This window comes from Toxorhynchites rutilus, chromosome 2 (genome assembly GCF_029784135.1).
Source record: "Toxorhynchites rutilus septentrionalis strain SRP chromosome 2, ASM2978413v1, whole genome shotgun sequence".
Lineage (NCBI taxonomy): Eukaryota > Metazoa > Arthropoda > Insecta > Diptera > Culicidae > Toxorhynchites > Toxorhynchites rutilus.
This window is the reverse complement of record NC_073745.1, coordinates 185438938-185457002: the sequence shown is the minus strand read 5'-3', so window position 1 is coordinate 185457002 and position 18065 is coordinate 185438938. Positions and strand designations below refer to the sequence as shown.

Below are 18065 nucleotides of genomic sequence, written 5' to 3'. Positions count from 1 at the left end.
GTGCACCAAAAAAAAATTATGAGGAATTGGTGAAGTTACTCGATGAAGGTGCAACCCGCAACTCGGAATGATTCAAAAACAAGGCAATTGGGTTCCATATAAGTTGAAGACAAGAGACATTGAAATGCGATTTTTCACCTGTGAACAACTGCTTCAGCGACAGAAAAGAAAACGTTTTCTACACCGAATCGTGACTGGTGACGAAAAATGGATAAGGTACGACAATCCTAAGCGTAAAAATGCTTAGGTTAAGCTCGACCAGCCATCAACTTCAAACGCAAAACCGAATATTCATGGTTCCAAGCTTATGCTGTGTATCTGGTGGGTTCAGCTGGAGTGATTTATTATGAGCTACTCAAACCAAATGAAACTATCACAGGAGAGCGTTACCGACAACAATTGATACGTTTGATCCGATCCCTGAAGAACAAGAAGTCGCAATATGTCGACAGACACGACAAGGTGATTCTGCAACATGACAACGCCCGGACACCAATTGCAAATTAGGAAAAAGGCTCTATATCGGTTAGAAAAAAAACTTTGTTCTACAAAAATGTTCTCAATAAATGGAACTACAACATTGTCGAACTATGTTTACCTCTATCTATACAGATAAGAAAGTTAGATTTTTTATTCCATCGAAAATGTTGGTCACCTTTTATAGTAGGGATTGCATTACCGTGCCAAAATTTCAATAACCGGTGATTCGGTACTGAACATTTCATTACCGGTAAAACAATACTTTGATACTTTTTTTTTGATTTTCTTGATGAAACGGCTTTTATTGATAATGATTAGTTAACAAGAAAACATTTTGCAGGATTTTGCAACTCAGTTTAAATTAATACTAAGGGACACAAATAATGTTAATTTTGTCGTCTTCTAATCTAAATCGGATCTCATTAGGGGAAATCAGGGTAAAACCGACACCCTAAGGATTCCCACATATTTTTAAGACCTCCCATGTTTCTCCGACTTCAAATCGTTACAGAACCTCTCTTCTAATATTCATGAACTATTCTACAGTATCTGTTGATTATTTTTTGGGTAGAACTCGAGTTTTGAAAGAATACAAAAACTGAAGTTTTTAGGTGAAATAAATGAGAGTGCGGGAGAAATCGACATCCTGTCGGGTTAAAACCTTTAGAGACACGAATGTAAACTTGTTACAATAAGCAGGTGATGGACAAATTCCTACTCCTGGTCCGGAGTAAACACGAGAGTTTTGAGTTGAGTTGGAGCAACTACGGGGGTTGTGCCGATGAGCGTTGCAGCTCTTCCAGGCTTTTTTGTTGACAAGCCCTGTTCAACGTTGGTTTTGATTGTTTTATCAATCCAGTTCTGTCTTTTTGTCTTCCAAATATAAACACAAGACATCTACAAAAAGCAATGACGTATTTTTGCTGTCAGTGAAAAACAAACCAATTGTCGGTTTTACCCTGACTGAAGGTGTCGATGCTATCCCGAATGGGCTCGAAATTTCAAACAACGTTTTCCATCATCAATAATCAACAAAACCACCTACCATCTCATAAAATACACTGAACAATGATCTAAGATGAATTAGGCTAACAGAAGTATCGAATTTTCTTTAAATTTTCCGACTAAAACACTTAAATTCCACTAGCGAAATTTTACACGGACTAACTCCTGTTTGCTGACCGGTCCTGATTTGTTGTTTGTTTTGACAGTAAAGCAACTTCCGCGGTTGTAGGATGAAACGGAACGTAAAAAATGACAAGTATGTACATGGGACATCGGAAAATTTGCAAAAAATGATGAGAGATCGAGCAGCTATTTTTGAACAGTAGGTCGGAGGTCGTAGAATCGGCGCAACACCGCCAGTTGGATTTTTCAATCTGATTTTGATTCTAGAGTAATATTTTAAGTAAAGGCGAATATAATTTATGGTGTAAAAATAAAAATTACCGAAATTACCGGTAATTCGGTAATGTGAAATCAACCGGTATTACCGGTAAAACCGATAACGGTGAAACCGGTTAAAGATCCCTATTATATACATGTAAATGAGCGCTCTATTATATGTAACAACTTTGTCGAAGTTTTTGTCTAGAGAATAACTGTCGAGCTCTAAATGCTAATTTCCACTTAAATGCATCTCCTGGACCATTGTGCATTGATAGTTACAATGAAGTCATTGATACTTTCGCTTAACCATGTTTCACTCACGCATATTATATCAACATTATTAACTGCCACGATCTGACGTTATTCTTCAATTTAGCACAGCCTACGAGCACAAATACTTTGACTATTTACAGAGCATATCGAAAGCTTTCCATTGTATAAGGCGGATTTCATTACGGTCCCAGCAACGCACTCATTCGCTGAGGTGCAAAAACTGGAATCACTAGCCATTACGTAAATAAGGAAAGGACACAGCAATAAAGAGAGGATAGTATATGAGCATTTTTTCGAAGTGTGTATAGATCACGTTGGCCATGCTTCACTGTCAATTTTTCGTAAATTTGGAAAAATGTCGTCGAACGAAAAAGAGCGTCGTGAATTAATCCTGCGCACTCATTTCGAGAATCCGGAGTTGTCACATCGGGACATCGGTAAGATGCTGGGAATCGTCCAATCCACGGTCAGCAGAGTACTAAAACGATACTTCGAGAACCTAACCATCGACCGGAAGGTGAAGAACGGCAAAATGGATGCTCCGTCAGTGAAAAAGATCACAAGCGCGTAGTTAAGCAGTTTAGACGTGATCCGAGAAGTTCGGTCCGGGATGTCGCCAATAAGCTGAATTTGTCAAGTTCATTCGTCCAGCGGACCAAGCAGCGGGAGGGCCTGCGTACATACAAGGTTCAGAAGGCTCCTAACCGCGACGAAAGGCAAAACATGGTGGGCAAGACGCGAGCCCGGAAGCTGTACACCGAAATGCTGACGAAGCCGCATTGCCTGGTAATGGACGACGAAACCTACGTCAAAGCGGACTTTCGTCAGCTGCCGGGCCTGTTGTTCTTCTCCGCAGAGGACAAATTCAGCGTTCCGGAGGAGATTCGCAAGCAGAAACTATCCAAGTTTACCAAAAAGTACATGGTGTGGCAAGCGAACTGCTCTTGCGGAAAGCGGACCGCCCCCTTCGTGATGACCGGCACGGTAAACGGGCAGGTTTACCTTAAGGAGTGCCTACAGAAGCGCTTACTACCACTATTAAAGCAGCACGAGGGCCCGACCATCTTCTGGCCGGATCTCGCGTCGTGCCAATATTCAAAGGACGTGTTGGAGTGGTACGAACCCAACGGGGTCACCTTCGTGCCAAAGGAAATGAACCCGCCCAACGCGAAATATTGAGAAATATTGGGCGATTATGAAGCAGGCCCTCCGGAAAAACCCAAAAGTTGTCAAATCGGAGGCGGACTTCAAGAGAAAATGGATTTCTGTTCAAAAAAAACTACAACCTGACGTTGTACAGAACCTTATGGACGGGGTAAAGAGGAAGGTTATAGCATACGGGCTTGGGCTCGAAGTATGAATAAAAAGATGCCAAAAGTTGTTTAATAATTTTTATTTTACTGTCTAAAATTTTCAAAAGGATCGGTCTACTGGGCGAATTTCTACAGCGTTTTTTTCCGTGATGCAATTTGATGTGACACACCCTTTACATAATTCTTTTTTTTTAAATAATGTGACGCATACAGTAAACAGTAGAGATTATTGTGGAGTCGGCCGTTTGCCACTGGCAATCGCCCGAGCGTGCCGGAGCTGTCGAATGCACCTCTTGTCTATAGGACCGCTGATGAACGAACTGCCGCCACCCGAAGGGCGATCCAAGGGAGATGAAGGGCCTCGTTCGGTTCTATGCTAACTGGTGCATTGGTGTGAGTGTAAGCACATCACGTGACAACTTACGTGCACACAGTTGGACTGAAAGTAGACCCTCATCGGGTTGTCTTGCCTATGCCCCACAATTATATTCCAGAATCCCCAGCATCCAGGGAAAAGTACCATCTACAGTGGGGAACAGTAGCAACGGCAGCAACTTTTAGGAGAGGAGCGAATGGAATGTGAGTCAATTTTCATAACATTTTAAATTACATTCGACTGCCCCTCACAGCAAATCTTACACTCGAATATGGCGTCGATTGTTTACGAAATTCTGCTTTTTAACTGGTCCAAGGACCAGCAGTTAACGTTCGCCCAGTTAAAAGGCAGACCAGTTAAACCAGGACCAGTTCGATACTGTTACCACAAGCATGGTTTATGGCCTATGCGCTGATCTGAAACTGTTATCGCCTTGCATGGCAGATGGAGTATATATAATAGGTGTTTTCATATAGATTTCACCAACGACACGATCTCAAGCGTAGGTAGATATTCAATATATCAACGAATAAATACTGATAATGGCGGACAATCATTCACAAATATCAACACCGCAAAAATTCAGATTGAAAATCGTCTCGGCTGAGCAAAACATTCAATGCTCATATGAATGTTGAGTTCTGGAGATCGGTGAAGAGCAATTAATACATTCGCAAGTCCGTGAATTAAGGAAGCAATATGGTTGTGTTCAATGGGAAGGAAGCAATATTATTCCGTGTATGTCGCTGAGCTGGGTGCGATATACTTTGCTCTAGGGATCATTGAAACACTGCCAATCGACCACTATTTCATTTTTTCAGACAGTCTCAGCTCAATAGAGGCAATCCGCTCAATGAAAGTTGATAAACACTCATCTTATTTCCTAACAAGAATAAGACATCTATTGAGTGTTTTGGTCGAAAAATTATTCAAGATTACCTTAGCATGGGTTCCCTCTCATTGCTCGATTCCGGGGAATGAGAAAGCGGATTCGCTAGCTAAGGTGGATGCTTCAGAGGACACCCTTTTTGAAAGACAAATTGCCTATAATGAATTTTTCCCCATTCCTCGTCAGCGCACACTCGTAAGTTGGCAGCGCATGTGGAGTGAAGATGAGTTCGGTCGTTGGTTACCCACGATTATCCCTAAGGTCTCAATGAGTGCATGGTTCAAGGGATTGAATGTAGGTCGTGATTTCATTCGCGTGATATCTCGGCTTATGTCCAATCACTACAACCCAAGCGCGCATCTCTATCGCATTAGGCTCGCAGCAAACAATCTTTGTGATTGTGGCGATGGCTACCACGACATCGAGCATATTGTCTGGTCGTGTATCCGGTTCCATGCTGCCCGCTCTCAGCTCACCAGAGCATTGAGGGCACAAGGCAGACAATCGGATATCCCCGTCCGGGATATCTTAGGTAGCCGTGATCCTGATCTTCTATTCCATCTATACATGTTCCTCAGAAACGCCGATGTCAACGTTTTATAATGTTTCCTCCGTTGTATCCCTGTATCATATTAATGATGATAATGGTCCCACCTCATTTCCCTACAATGGTTTGATCAGGACGAGTTATTTTATTGATAATAATTGAGTTACTGTATTTCTTTATTACATCATACTAACCAGTGAGCACATTAAATTGGAAAGAAAACGGACTGGTTATCCCGCAGACATGGATTACTAATCGAAAGAACATGTTAAGCCTTTATATAAAGTATTCATTCCATGGCATGTCGAGAGAATTTCCAACCCTGGAAGACCCTAGACCTATCGGGAATTGAACCCTATGCCTATGTCAGTATTAGCCATGAATTTACAAGGGAAATCCCGCTTTATCAGATCCCCGGCCACGGCCTGCAATTGCGATCGTTTCCGAGTTCTAGTAGCTGAGCAAACCCAAGCCTAATTCTAGCCGATACTTCAGGTCCATTACTTTACATATCCCAAGGCATGTCAAGAAAATTTCCAACCCGAAAAAATCCTTCATCGATCAGGAATTGAACCCAATTCCTATGTCAGTATAGCCATGAATTTACAAAAGAATTCCTACTTCACTGGATACCCGACAACGGTCTGTTAATCGTTTTCGAGACCAGACAGCTGAGCAAACCAAAGCCTAATTCCAGCCGATACTTCAGGCCCTACATTCACCCTAGGTTGATAATGTCAACGTGTCAACCTGAATCTGCAATGAGATCCGCCACAACACAGAAAAGTCTTGATATAATTATCTGTTGAGAAGATGAATTTACAAGTATTCCGATTGAGCTATTCCCAGCTTACCTCAGGTTTCCACATTAAACCCTTTGGAATGACTTCGTTATATTCGATCAAAAATTCTTTTGCTTTTGTTCAATCTCATTCACCAAGAGCAGAGGATTGTACCGCTCATGGCAACTCTACACGAGCTGATGATTCTGCCGGCTAGTGACCATTCTATCCTGGATTCCTCGAGTCAAGAAAGATGCACCACGCTAGATACGGGGTACAGACTAGGGGGGCGTTGCTGATTAACGGTCAGCTGCATCCCAAAAGGAAGTATCCCGTGTCGGGCACACGTACAGAGCATTGAAGACTGGAACATCCCAATTATGAGAACACTTGTAATACTAACCTCGAGCCAACCGCGAGTAATCGGTTACATATTACTAACATAATTATAAGGCTAACATTGTCGAAATATTGAACTCCCGGCCCTCTAAGGCTGACGCCATATGAGTATTAATAAAAATATATATTTTGGAAAAACGGTTGTGTTTCAAAACTAGAATAACGATGTGAATACTACTGATCGATTGAATGACAACGACGAAAAAATGCGGTTCCAAATAAGACGGTACATCAGCTCCTTTGAAGTTTTCTGGCGTATCGTTGGTTTTCTAATTTATGAACGGTACTCAGCAGTTTTAAATTTAGCCAACCATCTTAAAAACTGCGTATTTTCCACCAACGAGACAGCGTTTAAACGAAATGAATATTATTTTTTATTATTACATTTTTCTATTTTACGTCAAAAATGTATTATTTTTTCTTTTTATATTTACCTTTTAAAAGATCAATATGTCAGTTACGTTAATGCAATACATTGAATCAAGAAACATCATACAAATCGTTGAAATCGTTTCATGAGTTAATTTTTAACGATCATATTCGGTTGATTTTGTAGATCGTTGAAACATTCAAACACACCAACGATACATTAATTATGTTTCATTTAGCACCCAAAAGATTCACTAGAAATTATTTATATCGCAGAACAACGTTTGCAGGGTCAGCCAGTTCTTTCATAAAAACAACGATGTATCGAATAATGATTATATATTTACTGAACAAATATTCTTAAATCAAATAACTTTTCAATAAAAGTTTATTAGCTCGTAACATCCTGTTTGTCCGGGATTCCTCAAATCGCTTGCAATATTCATCGATCGAAACATTCGAACATTGTCCTGAATGAAGCTTCATTTAATTAAGCCCATACCTACTATCTCCACAAATAGTAAATTTTGCTGTTGATGTATAATTGGATTGTAGGCTTCAATTTTTAAGGTTTGAGCTTGTATGGTAAGCTCACTACTCTCCTTGAGTAGTAAAATGAAACAACAAAAATTCACAAAACAGAGCAACAACTCCTTTGTGTTAGCATTCCATAAACAAACATTATTTTCAAACTATTGCATAACTAAAACCCTAACAAGTCTCCATTTATTCCATCTTTCAATAAAGATTTGTCTACCATTCGACTATCGGTTACTATGCTCGTTACTCTTGATGCTAACTCGTTCAATTGCTCACTCACTCACACGCGCCGCTAGTACATAATAGGTTTATTTTTACACTGATCCATGACATATCCAGTGAATCGTTTAAGGAACTTTGGGTATTCTTTTTTGTAAATAGCACGAAGAACAGTTGCTGGAGCCCATCCGCCTGGGTTCACTGGAACGATACACAGTAGAGAAGGAGAGAGAGAGAAAGTATACGATTAAGGCCAACTCAAGAAATACAAGAGGTACGGAAGTTACTTACCAGTGGAACAATATGTTATCCTACAAGTAAGATCGTCACGGGTCGCAGTTTTACTGTCCTTACCAGGAGCTAGATATGTTTGACATAGTAATATCACCGTTAGGTAGATGCGAACACATTTGCCTTGGTTGGCGGGCTGAAACCACGAATCAATCAATGTAGTTAAAGAACCATGTTTCATAGTCGAGTTGTTATGTTTATGAATAGAAATAGTATCCACCCAATAAAAAGGGTCAGATGTATAGTGAATTTTATTAGTTCAATAAATGAGTCTGCATTGCGAAAAACATATTTCAATAACGGTTCAAACAAATTTAGACAAGAAACAACGCAAAAATCTATTCCATTTGAGCAAAATATGTGCAAGTATCCAATGAAAATGAATCTATGAAACGAAAAATGAACTATTTTAATTTTTTATAGTAAAAACAATGAACGAAAAACGCTACAAAAGTAGACCAATAGGGACAGCAAACGACGCCATATTTTTTCCCGCTCCTTTTTTTTTTCTTTTCCCGAGAAAACTAGTTTCGAGAAAAACGCGTTTGAAGTTAATTGTTATGGCCGTATCAGGTTATTTCTAATGTATATTCTTGAATGCCTAAACATCAGAAACATGAAGAAAAAAATTGATTTTTTCCAAATTTCTAGACTAGAATACTGCCTTTATGCATCTCGAATATCGCGTTAAGCTACTGAATCATGATTTTGCCTTAAGCCATTAATTTTGTCTTGAGCCATAATTAATGTGGATGGAGGACCAGACGAAAACCCTCGTTTTATAAAGATCATAAATATTTTTGATCTATTTTTGCTCGGTTTGCTCGTCACGTGAGGACATCCCAGGGCCTTTTTGCAAGTAGTGAAATGTAACGACAGGATCTGCCGCATTGAACGAAGGAGTAGTTACTTTTGTGTAAATCAACATCAATTTATACTAGTCCACGTTCTTCTCAGCTATACGCCAGATGGTTTGAAAGCACCAATCCCAACAGTCTACGTCTAAAAAATAAAATTAATAGGATCGTATGACCCATATCGTGTATTCCTGCGTGTAGTTTAAATAAGTTGTCTAGAGCGCAGAACTCGTTCAAGTGCATAAGTAGTTCAGAATTGTCAATTTCAGCCCGTAGGATCTTCGCTCCAAATACATCTTGATTGACAGCACGGCGAATTTGTAAGGATTCTATATGCAACAGCGCGCATCGGTCCTCATAAGGTGGAAGATTCATCGGGTCACGCCAATGCAGCTTATTCAGCGCTCGCGTCACAAACCTCCTTTGTACGGACTCAATTCTTGCAATCCACACAGCTTCAAATGGACACCAGACGACAGATGCATACTCCAGAATTGGTCTGACTAGCGAACAGTAAAGAGCACGCAAACACAACGGATCATCAAAACCTTCGGCGACTTGGACCCTCATTGACGGTTGCCTTTGTCAATAATAGCCGAGTATTGCAGTTTAAAGGAGAGTCGGTTGTCCAACAACACTCCAAGATTCGACGCGTTCAAGTTGCCACGTCCACGAAAAATACGAGGGCGGTCCGATAAGTACATCGCCCGATGGTGTCAGTATCGCAAGAGAGATTACTTGTCGTGTAGTACATTCTCGTAAACGGCTACTGTCAAAATTTCAGCCGAATCGGACTCGTAGTTTTGTTTTGACCGTGTGTGATAGTGGGCGTGTCCGCGGATTTTAGAGAAATGGAAAGCATTGTAAGGGGTTGAATCTAGAGCGCGACCGCATATTTTCGACGTAGAACTACGCAATTATATTATGGAATCCCGCTTGTTTACCACTTCGAATATTATTTTAGATTGCATCGAAATTTTTGTAATAGATTATGTTCTGCGTTACAAATAAATTTGATGACCGTCCTTTTACGTTTGATGTGATGATTACCAAAATATTTGAACGGCAGAATCGTCAAACAATCATTGTATATTACATTTCTCTCTGAAATTATTGCACATCTCATGTTTACGTAGTTCTCGAACCGCAAAAGTCCATTAACCTCTATTATCTGAAATGACGATTTCCCAGGCTTCGCAGTTTAAAAGCAAGTGTTAGAGAAACATATTCCGGTCTGCACAACGACAAGCGAGTACAAAAGTACTCAACACCAAAAACAGGAAGTGGGTTATATCTATGGTATAACCACAAGGGTGACGTAGGACTATCGTTGATTTAGAGATCATTTGTTCGAAGTTGAATCTAAATCCATTTTGAATGAATGAATAAATGAATATTTGGGAGACTTCGAAAACGAGAGCGTTACGTTGGAGGCACAAGGTTTTATGCATCCAATATAGGATACGAAAAACCTTGTTCTGAAGAATAATCTTCAGAAGCTAACCTGCTAACTGTACTTGATTGACAAATCACAAACCCAAATGTATTATATGGATATTTTATGGATAGAAAACATTAAAATAAACTCTTTCGCTTGAATGTAATTTTCAATTCCAAGGGGAACTGGCAGATTATTTTCCAGCAACGATTAGATATTTCCACATTTTCCTCGATACTGGAAGCCCACCAGTGGTTAATACTAACTCGATAACCACCTGTTAATAGTACTTGATTGAAAAATATTTGGTCACAGTGTTACATGGATAGAAAACATTCAAATAAACTCTTTCACATGAATGTATTTTTAAATTCCCAGGGGAACTGGCAGATTATTTTCCAGCAATGATTAGATCTTTCCGGAACTTTCTCGATGCTGAATGGCATCCAAACGGAAATAATTCTGCGCGTGTATGTGTCGATCCTTCGCCGTCCACCTCCTCCAGCACGTTAGGCAACGATGTTGTCTTGGAGATGTCCTCACGAAAAATGAATGTGTCTCACCACCAGAATATCGCTTAAGTATGCTTTTTGTGTGTGATTGAATCGAGAGAAGGTGTGGTTTACGATGGCAATTTGAAAGGCAAACTAGAGGGGAATGAACTCTCTGAGCTCGGAACTTTCGGCGACTGAGCAATAATCGATTGCGGGCGCATACAATGTTGGATACGGAAATATCCTACTGATAGGGAAGAATAATCTTCAGAAGCTATCCTGTTAATTGCGATTGATTGAAAAACCACAAAATCAAATGTATTTGGTCACGGTGTTACATGGATAGAAAACATTCAAATAAACTCTTTCACATGAATGTAATTTTAAATTCACAGAGGAACTGGCAGATTATTTTCAGTAACGATTAGATATTTCCAGTAACGATTAGATATTTCCTCGATACTGGAAGCCCACCAGTGGTTAATACTAATTCGATAACCACTTGTTAATAGCACTTGATTGAAACATATTTGGTCACAGTGTTACATGGATAGTGCTCCCGTGGCCGAGTGGTTAGCGTCATAACTAACATGCCGGGGGTTCGGGTTCAATTCCCGTTCTGGTCGGGGGAATTTTTCGTCAAAGAAATTTCCTCCGACTTGCACTGTGATCACGCGTATTCTAGAGCTTGCCACTCAGAATGCATTCAAGGCGTGTTATTTGGCATAGAAATCTCAACTAAGTACTAATAAAAATGACGCAAGTAATACTACGTTGAGACGGCGAAGTTCCTCTAGGAACATTAGTGCCATTGAAGAAGAAGAAGAAGTTACATGGATAGAAAACATTAAAATAAACTCTTTCACATGAATGTAATTTTAAATTCCCAGAGGAACTGGTAGATTATTTTCAATAACGATTAGATATTTCCACATTTTCCTCGATACTGGAAGCCCACCAGTGGTTAATACTAACTCGATAACCACCTGTTAATAGTACTTGATTGAAAAATATTTGGTCACAGTGTTACATGAATAGAAAACATTCAAATAAACTCTTTCACATGAATGTATTTTTAAATTCCCAGAGGAACTGGCAGATTATTTTGCAGAAATGATTAGATCTTTCCGGAACTTTCTCGATGCTGAATGGCATCCAAACGGAAAGAATTCCGCGCGTGTATGTGTGTGTAGCGTGTGTGTGTGTCTTCCCGGGGAATCGTTTGTGGCATCACTCTCCTCCTGATGGATTGCCTTCTGGCCTAAGGTGCACAAACAGGCTCTTGGTGACACCGTTCATCCGCGCTTTCATGATAAATGAAGAGCTTCACCACAACAGCGACAACATGCTCCAATCGCTGTTCAATTAGAACTGAGTGGATTTCCGAGCGGCGCTCGCTTATATACCAATTGGTGATTTCAATAGCCTGTTTTGAAAGCAATTTTAAGACTATTGAAACAAGTTTTTGGATCAAAAAGTAACAAGTATAGAACGCGTAGACATTTTATCTTTCGAATGAAGTGTTTATCATACCATTTCGTTCAATTGTTTAGGATCTATTAACGCTCAAAATCTCGGTCTCCGGCGTAACGCTTTCGTTTTCGAAACTTTGATTTTACACCCCGGTATAGAAATGAAAGACGTAGTCCTACGTCAAAATTACCCCCGACTTGCTTATATTTGCAAAGCGGATTCCCCCAGGCACATTAATTCTGAAGTCCGTGTTACGGAAACACAGCTCAGTGGGAAAAAAAATTCCCCGAACTTGCATGTTTTGACGAAGCACATGACGGATTCCCTCAGCCACATTGATTTTGAAGTCCGTGTTAGGGAAACACAGCTCGGTGGGAACAAAAATACCCCCGACTTGCATGTATATTTGCAAAGCGGATTTCCACAGGTACATCGATTTTGAAGTCTGTGTTGGGGAAACCGTAAATCGGGCCAATCAAAACTTGGTAGTTTGGGCATTTAGATAACGCTTGACATTTTACAGTTATTCAATTGTTCATCTCATCAAAAATAACATTTTATTATTTGTGATAGACGCGAGAAAATATTTCCTATCAATTGATGCAAACATCTTTCCGATCTGTTAAGAAATGTTCGAGTTATAAGCATTCTAAATACGGGTAGGGTTAGCACACAAACCGGCAGAACAAATGTATGGCAAAAAAGGAAGTTCTTCCAGATTTCATGAATCTAAACCGTTTAGAGATTAGCGAATTGTAATGTATAGCATACTAGCTGACCCGGCAAACTTCGTTCCGCCCAAAATTTGTTTTTTGTTATCAATACCTTCAAACATTCACGTTTTCTTACTAAGTGCAAGTTCATGAGCCCAATCGCAGAACTGTTCATTGATTGATATTCTAATCGACCCGGTGAATTTACCTTTTACTATAAAATTCCTAGTATTTCTAATAAAACGCATCATTATAATATCAGATTATTTTCAGACACAATTCTCGTTCAAGATTTTTCAACCACTTGCAAATAACATGTTTCTCCGTTACATGGAATAAATGTTTTATACAGAAAATATGATATAATAAAGACAGCTCTAAATCGGACAATTCCTTCCTAGCGCAAACATCAAATGGACTAACAGCACTTGTCACTATGTAATTGTAGAACATATGGGAATTCAGTTTGTGTTTTGTTTGTATGGCAGCCCTCCCCCCTCAGAAAGGTGGGAGGGGTGTTGAGCCATGTTAGAAATGTTTCTTGCCCCCCTAAAACCTCCACATGCCAAATTTGGTTCAGTTTGCTAAATAAGGTGGAGGGGTCTTAAACTATCACGAAAACCTTCATCAGCCCTAAAAACCCCTACATACCAATTTTCATGTTGATCGGTTCAGTTGTTTCCGAGACCATAAGAATCAGACAGACAGACAGCTTAATAAGGCTAAATAGGCTTAATAAGGTGGAGGGGTCTTAAACTATCACGTAAACCTTCCTCAGCCCTAAAAACCCCTACATACCAATTTTCATGTTGATCGGTTCAGTTGTTTCCGAGTCCATAAGAATCAGACAGACAGACAGAAATCCATTTATATATATATATATAGATCAAACAAATCTTAAAGAATTTCCGATTCGACTGGTATGCAAATGATGAGAATTCGTTCACAGTGAAAATAGTTATTAACGTTAACTTTATTTCTACGTCTACGTCTTTCTACGTCTTTCAGGAAGGGTGTCAAATCAGAAAACAGGTCACGTTTTTATGAAATAAAATTCACGTTAATAACTATTTTCACTGTGAACGAATTCTCATGATTTGCATACCAATCGAATCGGAAATTCTCTAAGATTTGTTTGATATGCTATACATAACAATTCGCTAATCTCTAAGTGTGTCTGGGGGAATCCGTCATATGCTTCGTCAAAACATGCAAGTTCGGGGATTTTTTTCCCACTGAGCTGTGTTTCAGTAACACGGACTTCAGAATTAATGTGCCTAGGGGAATCCGCTTTGCAAATATATGCAAGTCGGGGGTAATTTTTGGTGTTTTGGCTAAACGGTTTAAATTCATGAAATCTGGAAGAATTTCCTTTTTCCCATACATTTAATCATTTATTTATTTATTCATTTATTCCATATTTCGAATGCTTATAACTCGAACATTTCTTAACAGATCGGAAGATATCTCAGTGGGATATAGTCAGTAAGATAGTCAGCTGACTATCCTCAGTTGACTATGACTATGCAGAGCCCTGGTAGCGAGGAACACCTGATCAATTTTTGACGTAGGACTACGTCTAACCGGAAGATATAGGGGGTGAAATGGAAATCTAGGCACTGAACAAGTAGGAAAAAATGCAAGATTTGGAACACTTATAACTCGAGCATTTCTCAATAGATCGCAAAGGTTTTTGCATCAATTGATAGGAAATATATCTACGCATCTATCATAACGAATAACATTTCATTTTTCTTGAGATAAATAATTGAATAATTGTGAAATATCAAGCATTGTCCAAATGCACTATGTGCCCATTTTTGATTGGTCCATTTTGTGCTTCTCAAATCGTACCGACCAAAACGGGCAACCAGAGTAGCAGCGAAATACAATGAAGCACGATTGGAAAGGAAAAAGAAAAAAATAGTGGATTATATCTATGATATAACCGCAAGGTTCACGTGGAACTACCTTAGCTTAGCAATCATTCGTTTGTATTGATTAAATTCTTGATTGAATGAAACAGTTTCCAAATTCAATTGAGTTCAATATATTTGCTCTGTGAGTGAAAAAAATGAACAAATGCCGTGTAAAGTCAATTCATTTATTGTGATTGGTTGTTCTTCGTTACAAGTAAATTTAATGACGGACCTTTTACGTTTGGTATGATGACTAGAACAAAATATATGTACGGAAGAATTATCAAACGTTTGATGAACCAGCCTAAGGCTGAAAATCTTTCCAATAAAGACAAAAAAAAAATTATCATACGATTATTTTATTTTACATTTCCCTCTGAAGTTTACATCCCAAAAGTGTACATACTTCTCGAATCTCGAATTTGCTTGAAACTGGGAAGTTCATTCGCTTCTAGTGGCTGCACGATTTTCCCAGGTTCCTAAGTTTAGAAGATCATGTTAGGACAGACATATTCCAGTCTGCATAAAGGCAAGCGAGGACAAAAGTACTCGCAGTTTGCATTTATTTGCAGAGCCGATTTCCCGAGAAACCTCGGTTTTGAAGTCTGTGTTAGGGAAAGACATTTCAATCGGAACAAAAATACCCCCGATTTGTATGAATTCGCAATGCCGATTTCCCCACGCTTCATGAATTTGAAGTCTGTGTTAGGGAAACACATTCCAGTCGGAACAAAAATACCCCCGACTTGCATGAATTTGAAATACCGATTTCTCCAGGCACCTTGGTTTAGAAATCTCTATTAGGGAACACATTTCGGTGGAAACAAAAGCTCCCCCTACTTTCGTGTGTTCTTTTTCTTCTTTTTGGCTTTAAGAGGGTTTAAACTTTTCAGTTCACTCGCCTCTAGGCTCTTTCGTGTGCTTGCAATGCCGATTTCGCTGCTTGGTTTTAAAGTCTGTGTTAGGGAACATTTTTCGATGAGAACAAAAGTCCCCCTACTTTCATGTATTTGCAATGCCGATTTCCCCAAGGCTGCTTGGTTTTGATGGCTGTGTTAGGGAAACCGTAAATCGGGCCAATCAAAACGATGCAGTTCGGGCGTTTAGATAACGCCTAATATTTTACAGTTATTCAATTGTTTATCTAATGAAAAACAACATTTTGTTAGTTGCGATAGATGCGTAGAAATATTCCCTATCAAGTGATGCAAACATCTGGATAGGTCCAGTACGAAATGTTCGAGCTATAAGCATTCGAAATCTTTCATTTTTTCCTGCATGTTCTGTGTTTAGGTTTTCATTTTACCCTCCATATATTCCGGTTAGACGTAGTCCCACGTCAAAAAAATGAGGGAAACATTGGTCGCAGTCTCACACATGCGTAATTCTCGAGCCAGCCAGTCAGCTTAAAAATCCCCGCTCCGCTGCTGTAACGATCATTCTCATTCAAACCGTACACCACATCGGTTCGCATCACAACACATCAACAAACCAACCCAAGCAGCCATGTCTGGACATGGTAAAGGAGGAAAAGTGAAGGGAATGGCAAAATCCCGCTCGAACCGTGTTGATCTGGAGTTCCCCGCAAGGGTAGCTAGGCCGAGCGCGTTAGTACCAGTGCACCTGTCCACCTAGCCGGCGTTATATAAAGGGTGTGTCACATCAAATTGCATCACAAAAAAACGCTGTAGAAATTCGCCCAGTAGACCGATCCTTTTGAAAATTTTAGACAGTAAAATAAAAACTATTAAACAACTTTTGACATTTTCCATTTTTCATACTTCGAGCCCAAGCCCGTATGCTCGTACCTTCCTCTTTACCCCGTCCATAAGGTTCTGTACAACGTCAGGTTGTAGTTTTTTTGAACAGAAATCCAATTTCTCTTGAAGTCCGTCTCCGATTTGACAACTTTTGAGTTCTTCCGGAGGGCCTGCTTCATAATCGCCCAATATTTCTCTATTGGGCGAAGCTCCGGCGCGTTGGGCGGGTTCATTTCCTTTGGCACGAAGGTGACCCCGTTGGCTTTGTACCACTCCAACACGTCCTTTGAATAGTGGCACGAAGCGAGATCCGGCCAGAAGATGGTCGGGCCCTCGTGCTGCTTCAATAGTGGTAGTAAGCGCTTCTGTAGGCACTCCTTAAGGTAAACCTGCCCGTTTACCGTGCCGGTCATCACGAAGGGGGCGCTCCGCTTTCCGCAAGAGCAGATCGCTTGCCACACCATGTACTTTTTGGCAAACTTGGATAGTTTCTGCTTGCGAATCTCCTCCGGAACGCTGAATTTGTCCTCTGCGGAGAAGAACAACAGGCCCGGCAGCTGACGAAAGTCCGCTTTGACGTAGGTTTCGTCGTCCATTACCAGGCAATGCGGCTTCGTCAGCATTTCGGTGTACAGCTTCCGGGCTCGCGTCTTGCCCACCATGTTTTGCCTTTCGTCGCGGTTAGGAGCCTTCTGAACCATGTATGTACGCAGGCCCTCCCGCTGCTTGGTCCGCTGGACGAATGAACTTGACAAATTCAGCTTATTGGCGACATCCCGGACCGAACTTCTCGGATCACGTCTAAATTGCTTAACTACGCTCTTGTGATCTTTTTCACTGACGGAGCATCCATTTTTGCCGTTCTTCACCTTCCGGTCGATGGTTAGGTTCTCGAAGTATAGTTTTAGTACTCTGCTGACCGTGGATTGGACGATTCCCAGCATCTTACCGATGTCCCGATGTGACAACTCCGGATACTCGAAATGAGTGCACAGGATTAATTCACGACGCTCTTTTTCGTTCGACGACATTTTTCCAAATTTACGAAAAATTGACAGTGAAGCATGGCCAACGTGATCTATACACTCTTATCTGATTTTAAAGCTCTTTAGATTGAAGATAATTTTGTGATGCTGAAAAGGACCCTTTTTAGCCTGCATGTGAATCCAACGAGCGAACAAATCGTAATGAATCTATTTTTTTTGCCATCGCTCCCTTTCAACGCTCATTCGTTCGTCTCGTTGGACTCGCCCCTCTGGCTGAGTCTGCCGATTTGTCTCTATCCTGTGAGTGTGTACCGCTAGAGTATAAAACACGCGGACCCCAAAAAAATATCTTATTTTCTTTCAAACCGTAAACCCGTGTGGTTGTAAGGCATCGACATCGTGGACGTAACAAAGGAGGACAAGTTAAGGGAAAGGCAAAGTCTCACTCGAACCGTGCAGGTCTCCAGTTCCCTGTTGGTCGCATTCACTGATTGTTCCGCAAGGGTAACTAGGCCGAACGGATTGGTGCCGGAGCACCAGTATACCTAACAGCGATTA

At 40.3% G+C, this 18065-nt stretch overlaps 1 protein-coding gene across 2 annotated transcripts in view; it reads right to left on the bottom strand.

The window, feature by feature from the left end:
* Nucleotides 1-7141: 7141 nt before the first annotated feature.
* Nucleotides 7142-18065, bottom strand: part of LOC129768851 (ceramide transfer protein) — a 56521-nt gene continuing 45597 nt past the window's right edge. For both annotated transcript variants that reach the window (XM_055770788.1, XM_055770789.1), the window contains 2 exons: nucleotides 7868-8003; nucleotides 7142-7777 (listed from right to left, as the gene is read on the bottom strand). In XM_055770788.1, coding sequence (XP_055626763.1) covers nucleotides 7650-7777; nucleotides 7868-8003 — 264 coding nt within the window. In that variant the 3' untranslated portion in view covers nucleotides 7142-7649. The remainder of the gene's footprint in view (nucleotides 7778-7867; nucleotides 8004-18065) is intronic.